The sequence below is a fragment of the Leucoraja erinacea genome, chromosome 33 (genome assembly GCF_028641065.1).
Source record: "Leucoraja erinacea ecotype New England chromosome 33, Leri_hhj_1, whole genome shotgun sequence".
Classification (NCBI taxonomy): Eukaryota; Metazoa; Chordata; class Chondrichthyes; order Rajiformes; family Rajidae; genus Leucoraja; species Leucoraja erinaceus.
Genome location: NC_073409.1, coordinates 6,149,611 through 6,172,897, shown reverse-complemented (window position 1 = coordinate 6,172,897; position 23,287 = coordinate 6,149,611). Strand labels below are relative to the sequence as shown.

The following is a 23,287-nucleotide window of genomic DNA, read 5'->3' as shown; positions in this document are numbered from 1 at the left end:
AGTTTAGTTGTTTGGTTCAGAGTTCAAATTCCAACATTAAATTAGGACTTCACAATCAAGGGTGAGTGACTTCAATGGGTGTAGGTAGATTAAAGGGCCTGTCCCGCTGCAGCGACCTAATTTGCGAGTTTAGACGAGTGTTTTAAGTTTCATTTGCGATGCTCCGGTATTCCCTGGGAAACGTTTTCTCATTTTGCACTGTACAACTGTTGCTTTGCAAGATGACAATAAAGGTTGATTGATTGAGTGAGTGAGTGTGAGTGTGAGTGTGAGTGTGAGTGTGAGTGTGTGTGTGTGCGTGTGTGCGCGTGTATGTGCGCGTGTATGTGCGCGTGTGTGTGCGTGTGCGTGTGTGTGTGTGTGTGCGTGTTTGTGTGTGTGTGTGCGCGCGTGTGTGTGTCTCGCGGTTTCATCACTGACGGTCGATCCACCTGGAGGTTTTTCAGGCGAGTGCCCTCGAGATGAAGGTCGAAGACAGTCGCTGAAAAGTCGCGTTAGTGGGACCGGCCCTTAAAGTGGCAGAAGAGATACCAAAATTTATCGATGTTGATTTACAAAAAAAAGGACAAAGTCCTGGAGGAACTCAGCGGGTCAGGCAGCATCTCTGGAGAACATGTATAGTTTTATGACACGTGGACACGTTCTCCAGAGATGCTGGCTGACCTGCTAAATGACTCCACACTTTCTCTTTTTTTTTTTTTAATTTAAAAAGAGGCAGAGATTGTTCTAATTAAAGCAGAGGAGATCAAAACAAGATAGGTGTACAAATTCAAGAATACATAGAAAATATACGAGGAAAAGCCATTTTCATACGAGTTAACACACCAGACTTTTCAGCCTAGGCTTGTGCTGATCAAAAGAACCATGCAATCTAAATTAGTTTGTCTTGGCATCTTGCTTGGCACTGCTCCTGTGCAGTACTGTTCTATATTCTATGTTCCTAAAAGACCCAACTGCCACGTGTTGAAGTCTTGTTTTTTATGTGCTCATAAAAATGTCTTAGGATTTTCTTTGATTTGACTTGCAGTGACTTTTAAGAGCGAGAAACCAGATGATAGATCAGGAGGAAAAAATAAAATCAGGGGCATTATAAAACGGGGCCAAACTGTGGAATGCAGTGCAGGAAAGAATGTACATACGCAGGCAAACTTCATGAGAAAATTACATAAATACTTGAGGGGAAAAAATATTGCATTGAGGGGAGAGGGCAATGGCAACTTTCACAGCCCTGCAGTTAGAAAAAAACATACATATTTTCCGATTTACAGAATTCAGTTTCGAAAGTCTATTGTGAAGTACATCTCTCTGCAAGAGTCACGGTAAGTTCAGCACAAATCTGGATTGCTGATTGAGTTTGAAGAAGGGTCTCAACCTGTAACGACACCTACTCCTTTTTTCCAGAGATGCTGCCTGACCCACTGAGTTACTCCAGCACTTTGCATCTATCTTCTGGATTGTTACTCGTGTGGGCTCACTGGTAGATGGTGTCCAGTTGCTATAGTAATAGAGCATGCAAACCTGTGCTTGCACACATTACAAGCAGGTCTGTCAAGGGATGTCAAACAAAGATAAGACACAAAATGCTGCAGTATTTCAGCAGGTCAGGCAGCTTCTCTCCAAAAAATGGATAAGCGACATTTCAGGTCGGGTCCCTTCTTAAGGTGCCAAACAAAGGATATAGGGCTCAACCTGCCTGCCTCCTCTCTCCTGAAACATCAGCTTTACCGCCAATGTCTGCTGTTCAAGATCAGTTTTTTTTTAAAGCATCTTTTCACTTCACATCTCAAACATGCTCCTGCCCTCGATCCCACACCCGCTGCCCTCTGCTGGCCAAATACTGGTTCTTCGCAACCAACCACTGTGTCCCACCAAGACCTCCTTCCTGCCTCCAAGATGAGTGGGGCAGACAACAACTTCATATTGTATAAATTCAGGGTGTTAACTCAATATAATTTTTTTTGGGGCGCACTATAAAATGAAGCAAAGATTAATTATTTTTAACAAAGACTGTGCAACTTTGCGATTCATAGCTGCTTACAATCCTCGTAGAAGTGAATCTATACACATATATTGATGCTAACTTACCAGATTTACAAGGTTATTGGATCCCAAACCAACAAATAGAGATGATGCCAAACGTTGTCTCTCTTGTTCTTCTGCAGAAATACTGACGACACTTTCTGCAGTGGAGGGACATTGAGCAGCCATTTCACCTTCGGAAACAGCAATTGCTTTGCTTGAGGTTTCTTCTTTGGATTCCTTGCTTCGAAGGTAGCCCTTCATACCCCACACTTTCTTCACCCCTTCAAGTTTCAGACCCTCTGAACTGAACACAAGAGGTATAGAATTCAATACAAAATCGAAATGTTGGCACAAAAAAATCCTTTGTTCATGCATACAAGAAATCACTACTGCAGCCAGTTTTTAGAACGCAGAATGTTAGTTCTCTGTCTCCAAACACACAAATAAAAGTATTAGTGTTACACTGTTATAAAGTCCCTAAACGCTTATGGGATTGGTTAAATGTTAGATATTTGACAAAACTAGAGGTCACAGATTCAAGGCACACTTATGAGAAGTAAGCATTTAATTCAGAACTGACGTTACAAAGTTGTACAGGTTTGTAGGTTAATTAGCATTTATAAATTATCCCCGGTGTGGAAGAGAAACAGTGTATAGGTCATCGTAAAAGCCCTGTCCCACTGTACGAGTTCATTCAAGAGCTCTCCAGAGTTTAAAAAAAAAACCCAACCATGTGGTAAGCACGTAGAATGAATGTAACGGGTACGTCGGAGCTCGGGGACATCTCTTAGCAGCTTGTAACGCTAACGGCAGGTACTCGGGAAATGCGGTAAGCTCGGGAAGACTCGTGAAGATTTTTCAACGTTGAAAAATGTCCACGAGAGCCCCGAGTACCTGCGAGCGGCTATTACCGTAAATCTCCGAGTTCGAATCAGGGCAAACTCAGGTGAACTATTTGAATGAACTCGTACAGTGGGACAGGGCTATTAGTCAGTGCTGAGTCGAGTCAATGGGCCGAAGGACCTGTTTGCACATGGATATTGCTGCGTGCACACTGACCACCTTGTATCTTTATGACCCTACCCTTCAAATGCACTTAATTAACACTTTAATCAAATGCTACCCATTTACTATTATTGACTTATTTGCAGCCATCAGGGACTGCTGAGAAACCTTTAATTAATACATCCTCAAGATGAATAAAGTACAGAGTGCTCCAAAGCAATTCCTCTAACTTACAAAGTCGGTGGCTTCATCAATTCAGACTATTCTTTCAAAGGCATATTCAACCACACATGCTAACGTTCAACACCAAAATCAACTGGTTTACAAGCTCAGAAATGTTAACAAAAATCTATTTCACATGCTATATTTACATATTAGATTTATACTCTAAACAAACAGTATTCATGCTAACGTCTGCTGAAGCAACACAAATCAGTAAACTTACTCTTTTAATCCAGATTCTGTGCTGTTGTAAGAAATCTCTGAATGTAAGGACAAGTCTGCAGGGGATTGTCTTCCTGTAACACTGGAGGTATGTTGGGCTTGTTGGAAACGATAGTCCATAAGGTTCAAAATTCAACACTGTGGAAAAAATTTATGAAATTACTTAATTGTGAGGCTAGTTTCTAACCAAAGATAGCAGGCGTATGTGCAAACATGCTTAAACCTTAGAAGAACTTAGAACCGTACAGCACAGGAACTGGCCCTTCGGCCCACAATGCCTGTGCAGTACATAATGCTAAGCTAAACTAATCTCATCTGCCTGCACACAATCCTTACCCCCTCCATATCCGAATGCCTGTCTAAATGCCTCTTAAATGTCACTATTGTATCTGCCTCCATCACTCCTAGCAGCACATTCCAGGCACACACCAATCTCTTGAGTAAAAAAACCCGTACGCCCCCTTTAAACTTTGCCCCTTTCACTCTAAAGCTATGCCCTCTAGTCTTTGATATTCCCATCCTGGGAAAATGGTCTGAATGCTTATCTTTTCTTTCTCTCTTATACTTGACTTTGCAATGGAAAAAAATATTTGAACACTCACTAATTTGAAACTGACTTTTTTTGTTCCCTCTTTACCTTTTTCTTGAGCCAATTTCTCTTCTTGTCTTTGATGATGCGGCTTATACGGTGCAACTCCGCGACCCAACGCATCGGCAACAAAACCATCCAGAAAAGAGAGCGAAGCATCAACCTAAACAAAGTAACAAGCACAATCCTGTTTATTCTGCTTTTCCATTATTTGCAACTTTGAAAATTGGTTGCATCCCGATAAATTAAATTCTACAGAATGATGCAGCAACTTTCCTTTTTGCAAAGCAGGTTGTTTAAAGGTACCACAGATGGCCTCATTTGACGGGGTGGGGTGGGCGCAATGGTGCAGCTGGTAGAGCTCACAACGCCAGAGACCAGCGTCCGATCCTGACCTTGGGCCCTGTCTGCATGCAGTTTGTACATTCCCCGTGACCATGCAGGTTTCTTCCCACATCCCAAAGGTTTGTAGATCAATTGGCCTCTGCAAATTACCCTTAGTGTGCAGGGAGTGGATGGGAAAGTTAGATAACATAGAACTAGTGATAGTCAGTATGGACTTGGTGGGCCAAAGGGCCTGATTCCACGGTGCATCTCTAAACTAAACTAATTTGAAATCCAGCATGTCCAATAACCAGATAGTCTCTTTGAGAAAGAACTCAGAACATTTCCCCATTGCTCAGCTCAAAGTTCAGAGCCTGAGACTGCAAGGGGTACCATCTTGAAATGAGACATTAAATCAAGTCCTCTCCCCACCCAAAAATAAAAATATCAATTTCTCCCGAAATGCTTCGTACTGAACGTCCCCCATATCTTGTATGAAAATTGCCTTTTATATCCATTTACTTGTCCAAGTATTTTTTTAAATGTCGCAATTGTATCTGCCTCTACTGCTTCCTCTGGCAGCTCAATCTATATACAAACCATCCGGTGTGTACAAAAGTTGCCCGTCAGATCCCTTTTAAAACTTTTCCCTCTAATTACTCAGCTTATCCAAACTCTCCTTATAACTCAACACCTCCAAGAGCCAGTAACATCCTCGTAAATGTTTTTTGCACCCTTTCCGGTATAATGACATTCTTTCAATAGCATGGCTACCAGAACTGCACCTAAAGCATTGCAAAGTAAATCCTGTGTTTGAGAGATAGGCTACAAATCACTGAGCATGAACTAAGTAAACTTACAATATTTTGGTCTTGCGCACAAATAGTTACTTGAGACTCACCACTATATCATCGCAACTTGCATTCAGTGGTAAAACTGAGGTCATCATCTCTCTGTTCTCAATAAATTGCTTCAACTCAAAACAACTTTGTCTCAAACAAGGATCCATTGAATTCCCAAAATGTTGCATGATTTCAGGTATTGCTTTGACATTCAGTGTCAGACGATAGAGTTTGGTAATCGCACTCAAGATCCAAGCTTTTGTTTCCAAATTTGCAGCACATTTTCCGAGTAAACAATGTAGCTTCTGTATGACGTCTTCTGGTTTGGTTTCTGTTTTGAGGTAGGAATATTCTCCCAGCACCTGACACACAGAGCAAGAACATATTTCAACCATTTGATCCAATCTTTATTTTCATACAAATTTCTCTTACTTTCAGCCTTGCAAATATTCTAACACATATTCTCATCATAACTCGGTCATTCACCAAAAATGAGCAGCCTGCGTCAGTTATATTCATTAATATGTTAACAGGCAACTAAACCAACTAGAGACAGTGCTGAGCTCCCATCTACCTCACTGGGATAATTTGAACTATCTTTAATGAGACCATCTTGCACTACATAATTATACCCTTTATCCAGTATCTGCACACTGTGGATGGCTTGATTGTAATCATGTGTAGTCTTTACGCTGACTAGATAACAGGTAACAAAAAGCTTTTCACTGTACACATGACAATAACAAACTAAACATTCAACATGGGCCAGTATGTCTTGGCAAAATGTTGTCGTCTTAGAAACATAGAAAATAGGTGCAGAAGGAGGCCATTTGGCCCTGCACCGCCATTCATTGTGATTACAGCTGATCGTCCACAATCAGTAACTCGTGCCTGCCCTCTCCCCATATCCCTTGATTCCGCTAGCCCCTAGAGCTCTACCTATCTCAAGAGTAATAACTCTTAGTACAATAACAATTATGCAATGATGTTAACGTAAAATTATTTGAATGTACCAAGAAATAAAATAGGCCATGGCATGGACTTTATGGCCATATTGAAAAGACTTGTGAAAGTTAAGTAACTGAAACAAGAAGTTTCTTGAGCCAACATTCCTGCTCTGTGTTCAATTATCATGTAAGGGTGTGCGGGATGTTGGAAATCCAAAATAAAAACATAAAATTCTGGAAATGTTGACTTATCCTATTACTGTCATTCCATTTGATCTTTATATTTCTGCCCCACTTTCTAAAAACTAACTTGCACTTCTCAGTTCTATCAAAGGGTTGCAATGCTAAAACATCAGCTGTTTTTCATTCCACAGTTGTTGCCTGACTTGATGAGTTTATCCAGCAGCAAACAAAACAATTACTTACTTAAGATGTTAGAATTACTACCCGTCACATCTGCAACATTTTCTAGTTCCAGTGAAGGATCAGAAAGCTTGGAATATCTTTACAGTTGGTTTTACTGGCCAGGCTTTGCTCTCTTCCAGTTTTCTTCCCCCCCACCCCCCCCAAGTCAAGTCAAATCAAGTTTATTCGTCACATACACATATACGAGATGTGCAGTGAAATGAAAAGTGGCAATGCTCGCGGACTTTGTGCAAAAAGACAAACAAACAAACAAACAACCAAACAAACTATAAACACAACCACAATCTGCCTGAAGTAGGGTCCCAACCCAAAACATCGTCTATCCATGTTCTCCAGAGATGCTGCCTGACCTGCTGAGTTACTGCAGCACTTTGTGTCCACATCTAACTAGGTCAGCTTCCCTGAAAATATTACAATGTGACATTAACACACTATGTGCATGGACAATCACAATCCTATGAACTGCTGAGCCTACTCCATTCCTTTTATTTATAATCTTACCCAGCTCATAACCTGTAGGAATTTCAAGGGATATTGTGCTTTGGGCTTTTCCAAAAGAGCAAGGTAGGAATTCACTGCATAGAGTCTCAATTGCTTGTCCTCCACTTCATCATCAAATCCTAGAAGTCAGAAAGTACATCACATTTTAAATATCAATACTAAGCTGCAAATGTATCAATAACATTTATCTTCAGGAGTCTTGCTTGGAAAATGTGGGTGTCTAAATTATGTGAAGGAATGATCTACATCCTGTTATATACTCACAGTTATACCCACAAACCAAGTGGATTAGTAAAAGACGGACATTAAATGCATTTGTCAGTATGACAATATCTCTGGCATTGACAGTGGTACCAGAACCTTCTCATCCATGGCCAAAAATTGATCATACATTTGGACTTTATGGAGAGGAGGTATCCACTAGTGGGAGAGTCTAGGACCACAGGCCATAGCCTCTGAATAAAAGGACACATCTTTAGAAAGATGAGGAGGAATTTCTTTAGTCAACCGGTGGTGAATCTGTGGAAATTATTGCCACAGACAGCTGTGGAGGCCAAGTCAATGGATATTTTTAAGACGGCGATCGACAGATTCTTGATTAGTACAGGTGTCAGGGGTTGTGGGGAAAAGGCAGGAGAGGATTAAGACGGAAAGATAGACCAGCCATGAATGAATGGCGGAGTAGACTTGATGGGCCGAATGGCCTAATTCTGCTCCTATAACATGTATTTATGACTTTTGACCCATATGTTAAGATAGCACGATAAATGAATTAATAATTCTGTCAAAATGATTAAAGCTTTCGAAACGTTATTTTGCTTTGCAGCTTATTGATCACAAAATTAAAGCATTAAGAAAATCAAATTAAATAATTGAAGGCAATATTAAATCATGAAACATAAGATTCACAATGAATATTGTGAGGAAGGAACTGCTGCAGATGCTGGAAAATCGAAGGTAGACAAAATGCTGGAGAAACTCAGCGGGTGAGGCAGCATCTATGGAATAAGAAAGTCTGGAAGGAGACGGAGACCCTCCTTCATCAGTCTGAAGAAGGGTCTCGACCCGAAACGTCACCCATTCCTTCGCTTGTCCTCCCTTGTTCTTCTCTCTCTCCCCCCCCCCCCCACACAGCTGTTCCCCCACGCCGGATCCTCCTTTGTCCCCCCCCCCCCCCCCCCCCCCCCCCAACTACCCTGGTGGTAAACACTTTCCAAGTTAAATATAACTACTGAATTTCAACAGTGATTCTCTCTGCTGGTCGTTTACCTTCAGCCAGTAGTCTCAAGAAGTTGTTTGGGATTTCCGGTTGTATCATATCTCCGCCAACTGCAAACACCGTGTTCATGGTTTGTATAAACCACTCGTTACTGGGAGCATACGTTTGTTGGTTGTCAAGGTGGGAAACCAATCCATTATAAATCTGTCTGCTTTCCTCTGATTATGTGACAAGAGAACGCAGGGGAGGGATTGGGAAGATGTATTTCAAGAGAAAATTGCACCGACCAATACATGAAAGGCTATTTTCTGGATGATATACTATTGAAATGCAAATCTGAAATTAGCATTTTCATTGCACATTTTCGGAAAAATTACAGAATAATACCTCTCACATTATTCTCAGCTTTCTTTTTGCAAAGATTAGCAAGTGATGCAAAGGCAGCGCTGCACCCTGCAGCCATGGATGCAATTTACACCACAGCCTAGATGCATCGGTTAGATTAGATGCATGATTAGAATTTCAACCAAGCTGCATTTTAAACTACTGCAGTCATTAAGAGGGAGAATGGAAGTCCACTTAAATCCAATTATATCTATGCATCCCAGAACTTTTTTTAAATGTGAACTGCAACATCCAGACCTCTATCAGCAATGCAGACTGAAACATCGTGCACATTTTCATTTTCATTAATGTCCAGTATATTACAACTATCAACGGTGAAGACCTTACAAATACTTTAAGTTTTTAGAGCAGGAAAGAAATGCAGATGCTGGTTTAAAGGTCGACACAAAATACTGGAGTAACTCAGCGGGACAGGCAGCATCTCTGGACAGAAGGAATGGGTGATGTTTCGGATCGAGACCCTTCTTCAGACTCATTGAAGAGGTATGGGCAGGTAAAATTACAACACTCAAAAGGCATTGGGACAGGTACAAGGATAGCAAAGGTCTCAAGAGAATTGTGCTAAATGCAAGCAAATGGGACTAACCCAGGCAGGCAACTTGGTCGGCATGCACACGTTGGGCCAAAGGGCCTGTTTACATGATGTCATATATAATTTGTCAGACTTTTAAGTTTAACAATTTAAGTTACCCTGGAAAACTAAATGTAGGATTGAATCTTCTTAAAAAAAAACAACTATTTCTCTAGTGTCTATTCTAATCCATCAGACGGCACCTGGTATGTAAGGAGTGATAGAGAAACTAAGCTGAAAGAGTTTGGCAGGATGAATTTTCACATTGCCAAAGTTTGGGCTATAGGAGCAGGAAACTCATGACAACCCAGATCCTGCAAAATAATGGTTTAAAGAAATCACCGCATTCTTTCCTCACCTTAAACGCATTCAAAATATGACAATTAATGTCCAATGCAAGTGCCTTATCATAGAGTTTTTTCCTATTTGTGATTTCAAAATCACCAGCTTTCTCATTTAATTTACACGTGGGAATACTTCTGAGCTCACAGTGGCACAGCTGGCCAAACATCCAGGTTCAATATGGAACTAGAGTTCTGGTTATGTGGAGTTTGCACGTAGGTAGGTATAGCTGCTGCCTCACAGCGCCAGAGACCCGGGTTCAATCCTGACCTCGGGTGCTGCCTATGTGGAGTTTATATGTTCTCCCTACGACCGCGTGGATTTCCTCCGAGTGCACCGGTTTCCTCCCACATCCCAAAGACGTGCGGGTTTGTAGATTAATTGGCCTCTGCTAATTGCCTAGAGTGTATAGGGAGTGGATGAGAAAGTGGGATGACATTGAACTAATGTGAACAGGTGATCATTGGTTGGCGTGAACTTGGTGACATGAAGGACATGTTTTCATGATGCATCTTCCAATCAATCAACTAACATTTCACACAGAATAATTAATGTTATCTACAATCAGTGCCAGCATATTTTTCTGTTCAATCTACATATTCTCAGTCTCAGCATCTCATTCCCATTATGATGCAAAATATAATCAATGCCTATTTGTTCAAACGCATGTCAAATGTTAAAGGATATTGTTCTGCAAGTTGTGCTATTTTGCCAACTAAATTGATGGTGATGTATTCGTCCTTGCTTTGTCTCAAGTAGTCCAGCAGTTTCTGCACTATAACAGCTACGTTTTGTGCATTGGTAATTCGGTAGAGCAGTTCTAGCGTCTGTGGAAAGAGTGCAACTTGGATCATTTTAAAACAGTTAAAACAATATGAATGAAATGAGAAGACACAAAAAAATGCTGATGCTGGAATCTTGAGCAAAGTACAAAGTGCTGAAGGAACTCACCGGATCAGAGAGCATCTGTGGAGGAAATGGACAGACGACGTTTCGGGTCGAGACTCTTCCTCAGACTGACTGGAATTCTTTTCCAGTTTTTTCCCCTCTACTTCATTCAGTCTGAAGAAGGGTTCTGACCTGAATCAACGTCCTGGCATTCTCGCCTGACCTGCTGACCTGTCCTCCAGCACTTTTGTGCTTTACTGAATGAAATCAGGAGTCATTTAAGAAAGCAGTCCACTCGGATATGGAAGAATGAAAAATCCAAGGCTCCCATGCAATTTCCACTCACCAGAATCAACTTTGAAGCTAACTGAACTTGGATTAATTTAGAATAAAAACAAGAACAGTAAAACAATCCACTGGTAAAGATTTAATGAACCTTCAGATCAATGTTTTGAATATAAATAATTTCATTTGGCTTATCTAGCAAACTGCCTGGGTCAAGATGACTTACCTCTCTCTTTATAATCGGGTCAGAGTGATCTAAACATTCAATTATTGTCAACTGGTGCTGAAGAACTAGATTCAAATCTTGCCGGATTACGTATGTGAGTGCTTTTAATCCTGGAACATTTAAATACAATTATCACTTTTCAACATAAACAATGCAATGCAAAATAAAACTGTTACAAGACAAATCATCTAATATCCTCACCTAGATATTTTAAGTTGTTTTTTGGTGATAAGATAAACTTTCCAGTACACTTTGCTGCCTTCTCCAACAATTCTGACTTTGGATGAATGGTATATATTGTTTGAATACACTCAAACAATATTGCTGGAAAACACAAGATTAAAATGGGGAAAGATGCAACAAGGAAGCTGCAGAAACTTGTTTCTTGATGAGCGCCTAAAGAATTATTCGTCTGTATTGCAACAATGAGCCAGCTGGAAAAAGAACAATATACATATTTAAGACAAAATGTAAAAAGAGCTGAGCATTAGGATTTTCAAAGAATTGGTAATTGTTTGAATCTGGCAAAGATTTACTGGCAAAACAATTAGACACAAAGTGCTGGAGTAATTCAGTGGGTCAGGCAAGATCCCTCTAGAACTCGGATAGGTAATATTTTGGGTTGGGACTCTTCATCAGACTGATTGTAGGGGGAAGGGGAAAGAAATCTAAGAGGAGAAGCAGGACAAAGCATGGCAGGTAATAGGTGAACATAGGCAAGGGAGGTTTTTGATAGGCAGATGTTGGACAAATGCCAGAGATTAAAAATGTGAGACAAAAGAATTGAAGAGTTGTGAATTGTGAAGCCAGAGGAAGGAACGTAGGTGGAGGGAAGACACAGGTGAGGCACAGGGCAGGTGGGGGAGGAGGGAAAGTAAGGGGGTGCGAGGGGAAATTGGGAGGCGGTGGGGTTGTTAAAAATGACCTAAAATTGGAGAATTTAATGTTCATACCATTGGGTTATAAGCTACCCAAGCGGAATATGGAGGTGCTGTTCTTACACTTTGCATGTGGCATCACTCTTGCTATGGAGGCCCAGGACAGAAAAGATCAGTATGGGAATGGGAAGGAGAGTTAAAATGGTTGGCAACCAGGAGATTGGTGATTTAATGCCAATATATTCTCTACAAATTGATTAATTGGAAAATATTCAACTGAAAAATACTTAAAAGAGCCAGACCCTAGAATACTAAATGGTTCCAACAGAACTATTCAGCTAAAGCTAAAACGTTAGCAAGATTATTTATGGTGCATCATAAATTCGTACAGTTGTACCAGAGACGGCTTTGGGTTTATTCAAATTGGTGAGATTAATGTCAAGAGTATTATTGACTGAAGACAATGGTCATGGTTTACAGTGAGTCCAGAAATGAAATAAATAAGCTGCCAACAAAAAGATCTTCCTATGGAATCACTGGCATGGTTCCCATACAAACCACAGGAGGCTACCAGATTACGTCCATGCAATCCAAACTCTTCCTCCTTCAGAAACAGAGAGGAAAAAGTATAATTATCAATTAAGAGGGAACTGCAGATGCTGGAAAATCGAAGGTAGACGAAAGTGCTGGAGAAACTCAGGGGGTTCAGCAGCATCTATGGAGCGAAGGAAATAGGCAACGTTTCGGCCTGAAACGTTGCGTATTTCCTTCGCTCCATAGATGCTGCTGCACCCGCTGAGTTTCTCTAGCACTTTTGTCTCCCAACTATAATTAGCAGTCCAGTTCAGAGGATTTAAGGTTGATTGGTTTAGTTTAGGCCCAAAATTGATAATTATAATGCACCGTTGAGCACAAGAACTGTAGAACAAATACCGTATGTGGTCACTGGAGAGGCTATTAGTTAACGAATTCCCAGTTTGAAGGTTTATCTACAGGCATCTGCTCGTTGGTGTAGACCTTCAGAAGTCAAGTCAAGTGGACACAGTTACTTACCATAGGTTATGTTGTGGTTCAGATCGGCTCTTCGTAAAGATTCATCAAGAACATCATACATTAATTCACTAGTTCTGCACCAAAATAAAAACACATTGCAAATACAAATTTAGATCCATGAAGTGAATTATTAAAAATGCTGGATATTTTAAAGGTGGCTAGTACAAAGAAATAACACAGATTAATTTTATCAGTGCCTTTCATTAGCTCAGAACATCCCAAAGAATTTCACTGCAGTAATTGTGAATTTTAGCTGCTATTTTAATATAGGCAGAATTGATTTATATGCAAGGGGAATAGTTAGGGTGAATGCAGTCTTTTCCCCAGGGTAGGGAAATCAAGAACTAGAGGGCATAGGTTTAAGGTGAGGGGGGAAAGATTTAATAGGAACCCGAGGGGCAACCTTTTCACACGGAGGTAGGCAGGTGGAACGAGCTGCCAGAGGAAGTAGTTGAGGCAGGTACAATAACATTTTAAATGACCTTTGGATAGATACATGGATAGGAAAGGTTGAGAAGGAAATGGGGCAAATGTGGGCGAATGGAACAATCGTGGACAGGGCATCTTGATGGGCATGGATGAGTTGGGCCGAAGGGTTTGTTTCCATGCTGTGTGACTATGACAATAATAACTATTATTCTTCAAAATTGCCATGCAACTTTACTGTTCAGTCAAACATTCAGGCATGATCTCAATTTAATAATTCATTCAAAGGATTGCACCAGATATTCAAGCATTCTCTCAGTAGTGTGACCACATCCTAAATTACTTACGCAGGTCATTGGAATGGGATTTGACCTTGAAAACCTTATGATCTTGTAACATGTAGCAGAACTATTTTAAAGATACAAATTTAATTTCCAATGGAATTATTATAATCCAGTCAAGTCCCACATCTCAAGTAACTTAATATCTAATAATCTATCTCTCTCTATTCTGAATAAACTACTGAGCCTCCACAGCCAGGGTAGAGAATGCAAAGATTCACCACACTCTTGGTGAAACAATATAATTTCTAAAGAACGTCTTATTCTGAGATTGTGACATTTAGTACTGGATTCCATCAGTATCCAGATGAGATCAGTTTAACTTGGCATTATGTTTGGTGCAAACATTTTTATTCCTTATCTTCCATGTCAGACAATTAAATACTTCTGAAGCATTATCAGTATTGAAATGCATTTCCCTTTTAAAATATAAGCTCCATTTTCTACATGCAAGGTCTGGCATCTTAATGATGAGCAACAACAGAGATTCTTGCGTTGTTGAAAATACATGACACATGCTTTAAAATAGATAACCCTTATATGCAGAAATCTCTGGATATAAATATAATCCCAGTCTGCATCTTCAAAACCTCACCTGGATGCAACTGTTCCATTTTGAATTCCTACGCCCACATTTATAGTGGAAGCTGCCACTGTGCACTTGTCAAGCTTCCCCTCAGTGGAGTTACTGCTGCACCACTGCTGAGGGAGAGAGAGGGTACAATTACAGTGCGACAAGTTTACAGAGACAGTTACCATTATAAATATAGATAAAGGAATGAATACAAACAAGGACTTTTAATATGGGAACCACTCTCTATCTATCGATATTCTCAAACAATTCCGACCTAAAATAAGATTTAATATAATGATATTTTATTTCAATTTAGAGTCATACAACGTGGAAACACGACCTTCGGCCCAACTTGCTCAAGCCGACCAACAGGTCCCATCTACACTAGTCCCACCTGCCTGCGTTTGGCCCATATCCCTCTAAATCTGCCATATCCATGTGCCTGTCCAAATGTTTCTTAAACGTTGTGATAGTAACTTCCTCAACTACTTCCTTCGGCAGGTCGTGCAATACACCCACCACCCTTTGCGTGAAAAAGTTCTTGAATACTTTACAGAAGAACAATCTGTACTTAAAATAATTGTATACAAGATTGTAACTAGCTGCATTAGAACTAATTGGCAATGCCATTGCTTATTATTCTTACTTGGGCCACATGTGTTTCTACAGCCTCAACCAGCCGATACAAATATTCACACAGCCCTTCAGTCCCAGAGGGGATGTGGAGAGGATGTTTCCACTAGCGGGAGAGTCTAGGAACAGATGCCATAGCCTCAGAATAAAAACTATGTACCTTAAGAAAGGAAAGGAGATGAGGATGGTGAATCTGTGGAATTCATTACCACAGAAGACTATGAAGGCCAAGTCAACAGATATTTTTAAGGCAGAGATTGACAGATTCTTGATTAGTTCATGTGTCAGGGGATACGAGGAGAAAGCAGGGGTTGAGAGGGAAAGAGAGATCAGCCAAGAAGGAATGGCAGAGTGGGCTAGATGGGCCGAATGGCCTAAGTCTGCTCCTATATCTTATATAAAAATGGTGATAGTGTACTTCCTAGATTTTGTTTCATTTTCAAATATGTTAGCATTATACATCGAAATGTAAAACTAAGCAAGGAATAACTTACACTGGATCATCTTTTCCCAGCAATCTTAAAATCCTCAGCAACTGGATCTGTAGCCAGGGCGCTGGCACACTGTGGTAGTTGAAGTCCACTGCAAGCTTCCCGCCAACCACTTGCTTAAGAATAGTTACAAAGCTCCCAGTTAAATCTTTATGGCCATCTGGATTTTCCTAAAATACAGGAATTGAACTATTAACTTTATTTTCTTTAAGCCTTAGAAGCAAAAATGACCTTTTCAACTCAATACAAAACATAATGCTGGACAACACAGCAGGTCAGACAGCATCTGCAGAGTCTGACGAAGGGTTCTGATCCAAAATATCATTTGTCCATTCCTTCTGCAGAGCATTTTGTGCCATTTTTGGCAAACCAGCATCTGCAGTTTCTTGTGTCTACATATCCCTCCAATGTACTGCCTGGCCCGCTGAGTTCCTCCAGTACTTTGTAGAAACAAGGAACTGCAGATGCTGGTTTACAACAAAAACAAAAAAAAGTGATGGAGTAGCTCAGCAGATCAGGCAGCATCTCTGGAGAACATGGATAGGTGACGTTTCGGGTCAGGACTCTACTTCACATTTGTAAACCATTTGCAGTTCATTGTTTTTACATTTTACTGTTCAATTGCAAAATCTCCTCAAGGTAGTAAAGGGTCCCGACCCAAAATGTCACCCATGTTCTCCAGAGATGCTGCATGGCCCGCCGAGTTCCTTCACTGCTTTGGTTTTTTTTTTGCTCAAGATTCGAGCAGTTCCTTGTGTGTACCGTTTCAATTCCAACCTGCTCATCACTCTTTCCCTGCTGCCTTAGAGAGGCACAGTTCAGACTAATGCTAAGTCATACTAAACAAGTATTTTCATCATAGTTTCATTTCTAATAAGTGGTTGACTATCCACTATTACCAAATCGCTCTAAATGGGTCACTCAAGAGGTATGGGGAAAATCAATGAGGGATTTCATTCCAGTGTATTAGAAAATATGAGAATGATGGAGAATCCAACTCAGCTGCAATAGAAATACAAGAGACTGCAGATGGTGGAATCTGCAATAGTCAGCAATCATACAATGCCACTACTTATGTAGGCGCACACACACACACACTGTTTATGATTGCAATAACATATCCCAGAGTTAATGGACTGACTGAATTCTTAAACAGTTAGATCATTTTAATTTGGCGTTCTACATCCAATACTTCAGTACGACTTGTTGGGAAAAGAATGAGGTTTGACAATATTGCATTTATGAGGCAAGAGAAGAAAATCACAACAACAACAATATTTTATTACACCAGGGTACCTTAATCAGCAGAAGGTAGATGTGAAGAGAGGCAGCCATAACTCCAGGATCCTTGTCACACAGAGCTTTCTTAAACTTGTCATGAATGTGTTGAACTTGATTTGGAGCAATAAGATAGAACTTATACAGCGCAAGCACTGCTTTTCTTCTTATTATTTCCCTATGAAGTAATATTTTCATTTTAGTTATGTTTACAGAATTGCACTCATAATTATGAATTTTAAAACCAAGATTCCATCTGTGAAACAAATGCCCGATAAATTACATCCAAGATGTTGCCATCTTCCGTTCTCGTCTCTTACTTTGAATGCTGAAGCTTCTCTTCAACCAGAGGAAGAACGGCAGGGATCATATCCAGTGGGAAAAGCTGGCTGCCAACAGTCAAAGCCATGCAAACCTCAAGAAGGTTAGTGCTCTGGAGATCCTGCAAGTAGACCAAGATTATCTAGAATTAGTACAATTGCACCAAATGCTTGAGATAAAAATGCAAAGGATACATCTTCTCAACTACTTGGACAAGCTCCATTAACTTACATGGATGTACAGCAGAAGTTTCATTTATCATTCAATTCTCTCGGTGTAAAGAAAATGCAGCATTAGAGACCCGGGTTTGATCCTGACTTTGCCTTCTGCCTGTACAGAGTTTATACGTTCTCCCCGTGACTGTGGATTTCCTCCCACACTCCAAAGACATACAGCTTTGAAGGTTATTTGGCTTCTGTAAGTGGTAAATTATCCCTCGTGTGTAGGCTAGTGCTAGTATACGTGGTGATTTCTGGTCGCACGGACTCGGTTGGCCGAAGGGTCAGGTTTCTAAGTCTAAAGACTAAAATGAACGATTCAGTCTTGGGAAACTTCCAACATTGTAATGCTTTTTCCAGAAACCCTACACAGCTTTTCATCATTTTAGGTGTTCTTTAAGTTACATCAGTTACTCGTGTATTAATCATATAGATCATCAAACAACTGTGTGACGACTTGGTGTACTCACTGACATTGATACCACAGAGAGCAATTTTACTTTAGCCAACAAAACTCGTATGGAATCAATATTACTCTTAGACAATAGACCATTCGGCCCTTCAAGCCAGCACCGCCATTCAATGTGATCATGGATGATCATCCCCAATCAGTACCCCGTTCCTGCCTTCTCCCCATATCCCCTGACTCCGCTATCTTTAAGGGCCCTATCTAGATCTCTCTTGAAACTATCCAGGGAACCGGCCTTCAGCACCCTCTGAAGCAGAAAATTCCAGTCACAACTCTCTGTGAGAAAATATGTTTCCTCATCTCTGTTCTAAATGGCTTACCCCTTATTCTTAAACTGTGGCCCCTGGTTCTGGACTCCCACCAACATCGGGAACATGTTTCCTGCCTCTAGCATGTCCAAACCCGTAACAATCTTATATGTTTCAATAAGAAATTCCCTCTCATCCTTCTAAACTCCAGAGTGTACAAGCCCAGCCGCTCCATTCTCTCAGCATCTTTAAAGCAATTAAAACAAAATGATATAAAACAATGCACAAAATGAAATTCTTGAACTAGATAGAACTAGTCTAAATGGGTTCAGTTCAGTTTATTGTCACGTGTACGGAGGTACAGTGAAAAGCTTTGTGAACGGGTGATCAATATGGACCTGTCGGGCTGAAGGGCCTGTGTTCATGCTGTACCTTTCAATCAATTCAATCAATCAAACTCCCAGAAATGACAGGGTGTGATTTACTGACCCTGGTGTAGGTTTTCAAAGCAAGATTATTAAAAATGAAGGAAGACATTCCTAAAAGGCCAGTAAAAGCCAGACTTTCATGCAATAAAAACAGATTGCACACTACACGTGGCCCTGCAATAAAAAGTTGCTATGTCACCTTTTTGTTTTGTGGACGCTATTGGTGATGAATTAAAAGGCTTGCAAACTGACCCACGCCAAGACATTAAACGTTAAGACAACACTTCCATTTGTTTTTAATTCAGTTCACAGGTTAATAGTCAGGATGTATCATTGATCAGTTTGGATATTTCTTACCTTTAGGACGGTGTTCACAAGCAACAGCAGCAGCTCGTGTCCCTCATTTAGAAAGAGAGAAACGGCCAAGTAGCCTAGCAATGAATAAACAAGTAAACATGAGTGCACTCAGTATGATTCTCAAACAGAGCTCCACTGCAGAATTTCAGCATGACAATGTGCATATTTTGCAGAAATCTTTAGTGCTAACCTTTGGCAAACTCAAATATCACATTCAGCTAATGCAGGCTGACAACGTGACAGTTTTCTCACCGCCTGACTTGTCTACTCAAAGGTAGCCACAATGTTAAGGAAGTAAACATAGAAACGACAATTAATCAACAAAGATCAGAGAATACATTGAAAATTAATTAAACCTGGGTGGCACGTGGCACAGCAGTAGAGCTGCTGCCTTACAGCACCAGAGACCCGGGTTCGATCTTGACTACGGGTGCTGTCTGTACGGATTTTTTACATTCTCCCTGTGACCTCCCTCTGATTTCCTCCTATATTCCAAAGACATACAGGTTTGTAGGTTAATTGGCTTCTGTAAATTGCCCCTAGTGGTGTGGGATAGAACTAATGTACGGGTGATCACTGGTCAGCATGGATCGAATGACCTGTTTCCATGCTGTATCTCTAAAACTAAAACCTGCCCTCACATCACAAGCATGAGAAGTTTTGTTTCATTTCTTTCCCTGTGTCCATAAAGTGGCCAATTTTAGAATCTTTACAAGTGAACAGAATAGTGAACCACTGACTAATAAATGGAATTGCAAACACTATGCCTTAGACGGTTCAGTACCACCTCAGTGCTGCCACACCAGCACAGCCAAACTGTACAATTAATATGCTGTGTATTTAAAAAAACACAGGGGAACATACCAACTCTTTTTTCCATCAGGCTGCCCTGCTGAGCTAATTTGATTGCGTGTATGTATCCAAAGGAGGCGTCGTACCCCAGCATTTCACAGTAGATCAGACGCACCAAACATTCCCACATTTGCTTCTGTAACAACACCAGAAGGCATTAAGGAACAATTAGTTCAAACAGTAATTGCAGTCTGAAGGTTCATCTCAGATACAAAGCAACTCAGCTAACCTTGCACAAATAACACTGTTGTGGGGAGGAAAGAAAATTTGAGATGTTGCAACGTCAAAGGTGGCTCCACAACGGTAGAGCTGCTGCCTCACAGCGCCAGAGCCCCGGGTTCAATCCTGACCTCGGGTGTCGTCTGTGTGGAGTTTGCATGTTCTCCCTCCCTGCGACCACTCCAGTATCCTCCCACATCCCAAAGACATACGGGTTTGTAGGATAATTGTCCCATGTAAATGCCCTTGATGTGTAGGGAGTGGATGAGAAATTGGGATAACATAGAAATCGTGTGAACGGATGTCAGCATAGACTGTGGGCCAAAGGGCCTATTTCCATGCTGTATCCTTCAATGCTTATCAATCAATCAATCAAAAAAAACAATTGCAGTGACCTCAGGACTAACTTGACAACAGAAAATACCACGATAAAATGTGTGTGTGATTAAGTAACTTAAAGCATAGCGAGCTCCAAACCATAGTTACAAAAGACTATTGAAAGGCAGCAAAAATAATAAATTCCTTGAGGAAATTAAGAATTACCGGAGATGTGGTGGGAGCAGAGACCTGTTCTTTTAACGCAGCCAATTCCTTCTTGATCAGTTTCTCCTCATCCTTAAACACAAATACCAACTATTTAGGAATGACATTTTCAGTGACAGAACATTGCTGAATTCACAATCTGAACAATGAACCAGAAAATTTCCAGAATAAAGCATCAGTAAAACAGTTCCACAAAAGTGCGTGAAAATAATCTTCATATGTCCGTAAGTTCTAGGAGTAGTTCGGCTTTCCAGCCCATGTACTCTACTCTGCCTTTCAATCATGGCTGATCTATCTTTCCATCCCAACCCCATTTGCCTGTTTTCTCCCCAGAACCCCTAGATAACCCCTAACACCCGTACTAATCAATCTGTCAATCTCCATCTTAAAAATATCAACTGACTTTGCTTTCACAGCTGTCTGTGACAAAGACATTTATTCTCATCTTTCTAAAGGTAAATCCTTTTATTCTGAGGCCGCGGCCTCTGGTCCGAGACTCTCCCACTAATGGAACCATCTTCACATCCACTCTCTCCTGGCCTTTCACTATTCGGTAACTTTCAATGACGTCTCCCCCTCATCCTTCTAAACTCCAGCGATCTACAGTCTCCTTTGTTTTAATTGTACACAGAAACGTGGGATAGGTGGGAGGTTGGGTAAGTTATTCAAATCATCTTAGCCTTAGTGATGCTGAAGGGAAAATAAATCCAGAAAATTAATTTCAACTATCCTCTGACACAGGACACATTTAAATTCCAAGTGGAGCAAATATTTCGAAACTACTCTTTATGCAAATAATCAGCAATCTACTCACTAGGTAGATGCAAAATATTCAATACCCATGTTAAAGAAGTACAAGAAAGTTTTCCCCCAGTGATCTAGCTCGCATTTATTTTTCAACCAAGATCACTGGAAAAACAAATAAAAGACAGTGCTGCAAATCCTCTCGCAACAAGCAGCGACCCAGGAGAAACAGTCAAAACTTAAAGTTGATGTCCATTTATCAAAACCTTTCATCAACCTGAAACACGACATAAGATTCAGATTCAGATTCAGATTCAATTTTAATTGTCATTGTCAGTGTACAGTACAGAGACAATGAAATGCATTTAGCATCTCCCTGGAAGAGCGACATAGCAAACGATTTGAATAAATAATAATAAGTGTCGGGGGGGGGGGGGGGGGGTGGTGATTGGCAGTCACCGAGGTACGTTGTTGAGTAGAGTGACAGCCGCCAGAAAGAAGCTGTTCCTCGACCTGCTGGTTCGGCAACGGAGAGACCTGTAGCGCCTCCCGGATGGTAGGAGGGTAAACAGTCCATGGTTGGGGTGAGAGCAGTCCTTGGCGATGCTGAGCGCCCTCCGCAGACAGCGCTTGCTTTGGACAGACTCAATGGAGGGGAGCGAGGAACCGGTGATGCGTTGGGCAATTTTCACCACCCTCTGCAATGCCTTCCGGTCGGAGACAGAGCAGTTGCCATACCATACTGTGATGCAGTTGGTAAGGAGGAAAGGAGATAAGGGGAAAGGAGTGTCTGTTTAAGGTGACTGCAGGGGACGCGAGGTGGGAAAAAGGGATGGGCAGTGGGTGAGAATTGGATGAAGGAGAAGTATGAAGGGGAGAAGCAAAGATACTAGTATATTTGGGGAGAAGGATCAGAGGGAAAGGGGGGCGGGTAATTGTCAAATGTGGGTGGGCTTGGTCAGGGGACGTTGTGGTGAGGATGGGTTGGTTGTGGAGGGGGGCATTTTGGAGGGGTTGTACAGAAGAGGATTTGGTGGAGAGTTGGTTGGGTGGAATGATAGTCTGGGGAGGGTCGGGGTAGATTGGTCAGGATTGGAAAAGTGAAGTGAGGGAGGGGAAAGGTCTGCACTCTGCCCCCGTCTAAACACATCCCATCCCTCCCTCCCTCACCCACCTCCCTTCCCTCCCTACTTCCTCCTCTTCCCCTCCATCGCTCACTCACTCCTTCTTTCTTGGTTCTTGGTTTCTTGGTCCTCCAAAATATTCCAAATGGAATTTAAACTGGAGGTGGTGGAGGGAGGACTTAAGCCAGAAGGATTTCCATCAATCCTCACACTCCCTCTCCCACCCAAAGCATCTACAGCATCTTTGCTCCCACCTGTTTGGACGCCAGCTCGGTGAGGCCGCGGATGAAGCCGCCGAGCCGGGACGCGGCCGTGATGCCGGCGCCGCCTTCCAGCGACAGGAGGCTGGGCAGCGCCGACAGCGTCTTCTCCATGACGTCGCTCATCGTGGCGAGGCCTCGGCTTCGGCCCCGTCCCTGTAACTGCTCCTCCAGCCCCTCACCCTCACCGCCGCTCCGCCCTGGGTCGCGCCATCTTGTTGTTGCCGCCGCCGCTTTCGATCCAAAACTTTATTAACATCGCAGCGCTGCACCATCCCAGCCGCCAGGGGGCGCCGTGGCCAGAGGCTGCTCTACATCATCCCATCAGCTAGGGGGCGCCGTAGCCAGAGGCTGCTCTGCACCATCCAGGCCGCTAGGGGGCGCTGCGATCAGAGGCAGCACCATCCCGGTCGCTAGGGGGCGCCGTGGCCAGAGGCAGCGCTGCACCATCCCGGCCGCTAGGAGGCGCCGTGGCCAGAGGCTGCTCTGCACCATCCCGGCCGCTAGGAGGCGCCGTGGCCATAGGCTGCCCTGCACCATCCCGGCCGCCAGGGGGCGCTGGAAACATTTCGGCTTTGCACCATTTCGGCCGCCAGGGGGCGCGGTGGGCTGGCCGGTGAGATACGACACTGAGACAGGCCCTTCGGCCCATCGAGCCCGCACTGACCAGCGATCCCCGCACACTAACACTATCCTACACACACTAGGGACAGTTTTTACAATTATACCAAGCCAATTAACCTACAAACCTGTACGTCTTTGGAATGTGGGAGGAAACCCGAGCGCCCGGAGAA

At 42.0% G+C, this 23,287-nt stretch overlaps 1 protein-coding gene across 1 annotated transcript in view; it reads right to left on the bottom strand.

Annotated features, from left to right (window-relative positions):
* ap4e1 (adaptor related protein complex 4 subunit epsilon 1) overlaps positions 1-22,738 on the bottom strand; it is a 34,839-nt gene extending 12,101 nt beyond the window's left edge. The window contains 18 exon segments of the mRNA XM_055661109.1: positions 2,086-2,326; positions 3,473-3,576; positions 3,578-3,609; positions 4,109-4,223; positions 5,286-5,588; positions 7,101-7,219; positions 8,370-8,482; positions 10,325-10,464; positions 11,037-11,146; positions 11,238-11,360; positions 12,968-13,041; positions 15,436-15,602; positions 16,729-16,888; positions 17,031-17,152; positions 18,752-18,825; positions 19,616-19,739; positions 20,366-20,437; positions 22,488-22,738. Of these exon segments, the coding sequence (XP_055517084.1) occupies positions 2,086-2,326; positions 3,473-3,576; positions 3,578-3,609; positions 4,109-4,223; positions 5,286-5,588; positions 7,101-7,219; positions 8,370-8,482; positions 10,325-10,464; positions 11,037-11,146; positions 11,238-11,360; positions 12,968-13,041; positions 15,436-15,602; positions 16,729-16,888; positions 17,031-17,152; positions 18,752-18,825; positions 19,616-19,739; positions 20,366-20,437; positions 22,488-22,619 (2,325 nt within the window). The 5' untranslated portion in view covers positions 22,620-22,738.
* Positions 22,739-23,287: the final 549 nt, after the last annotated feature.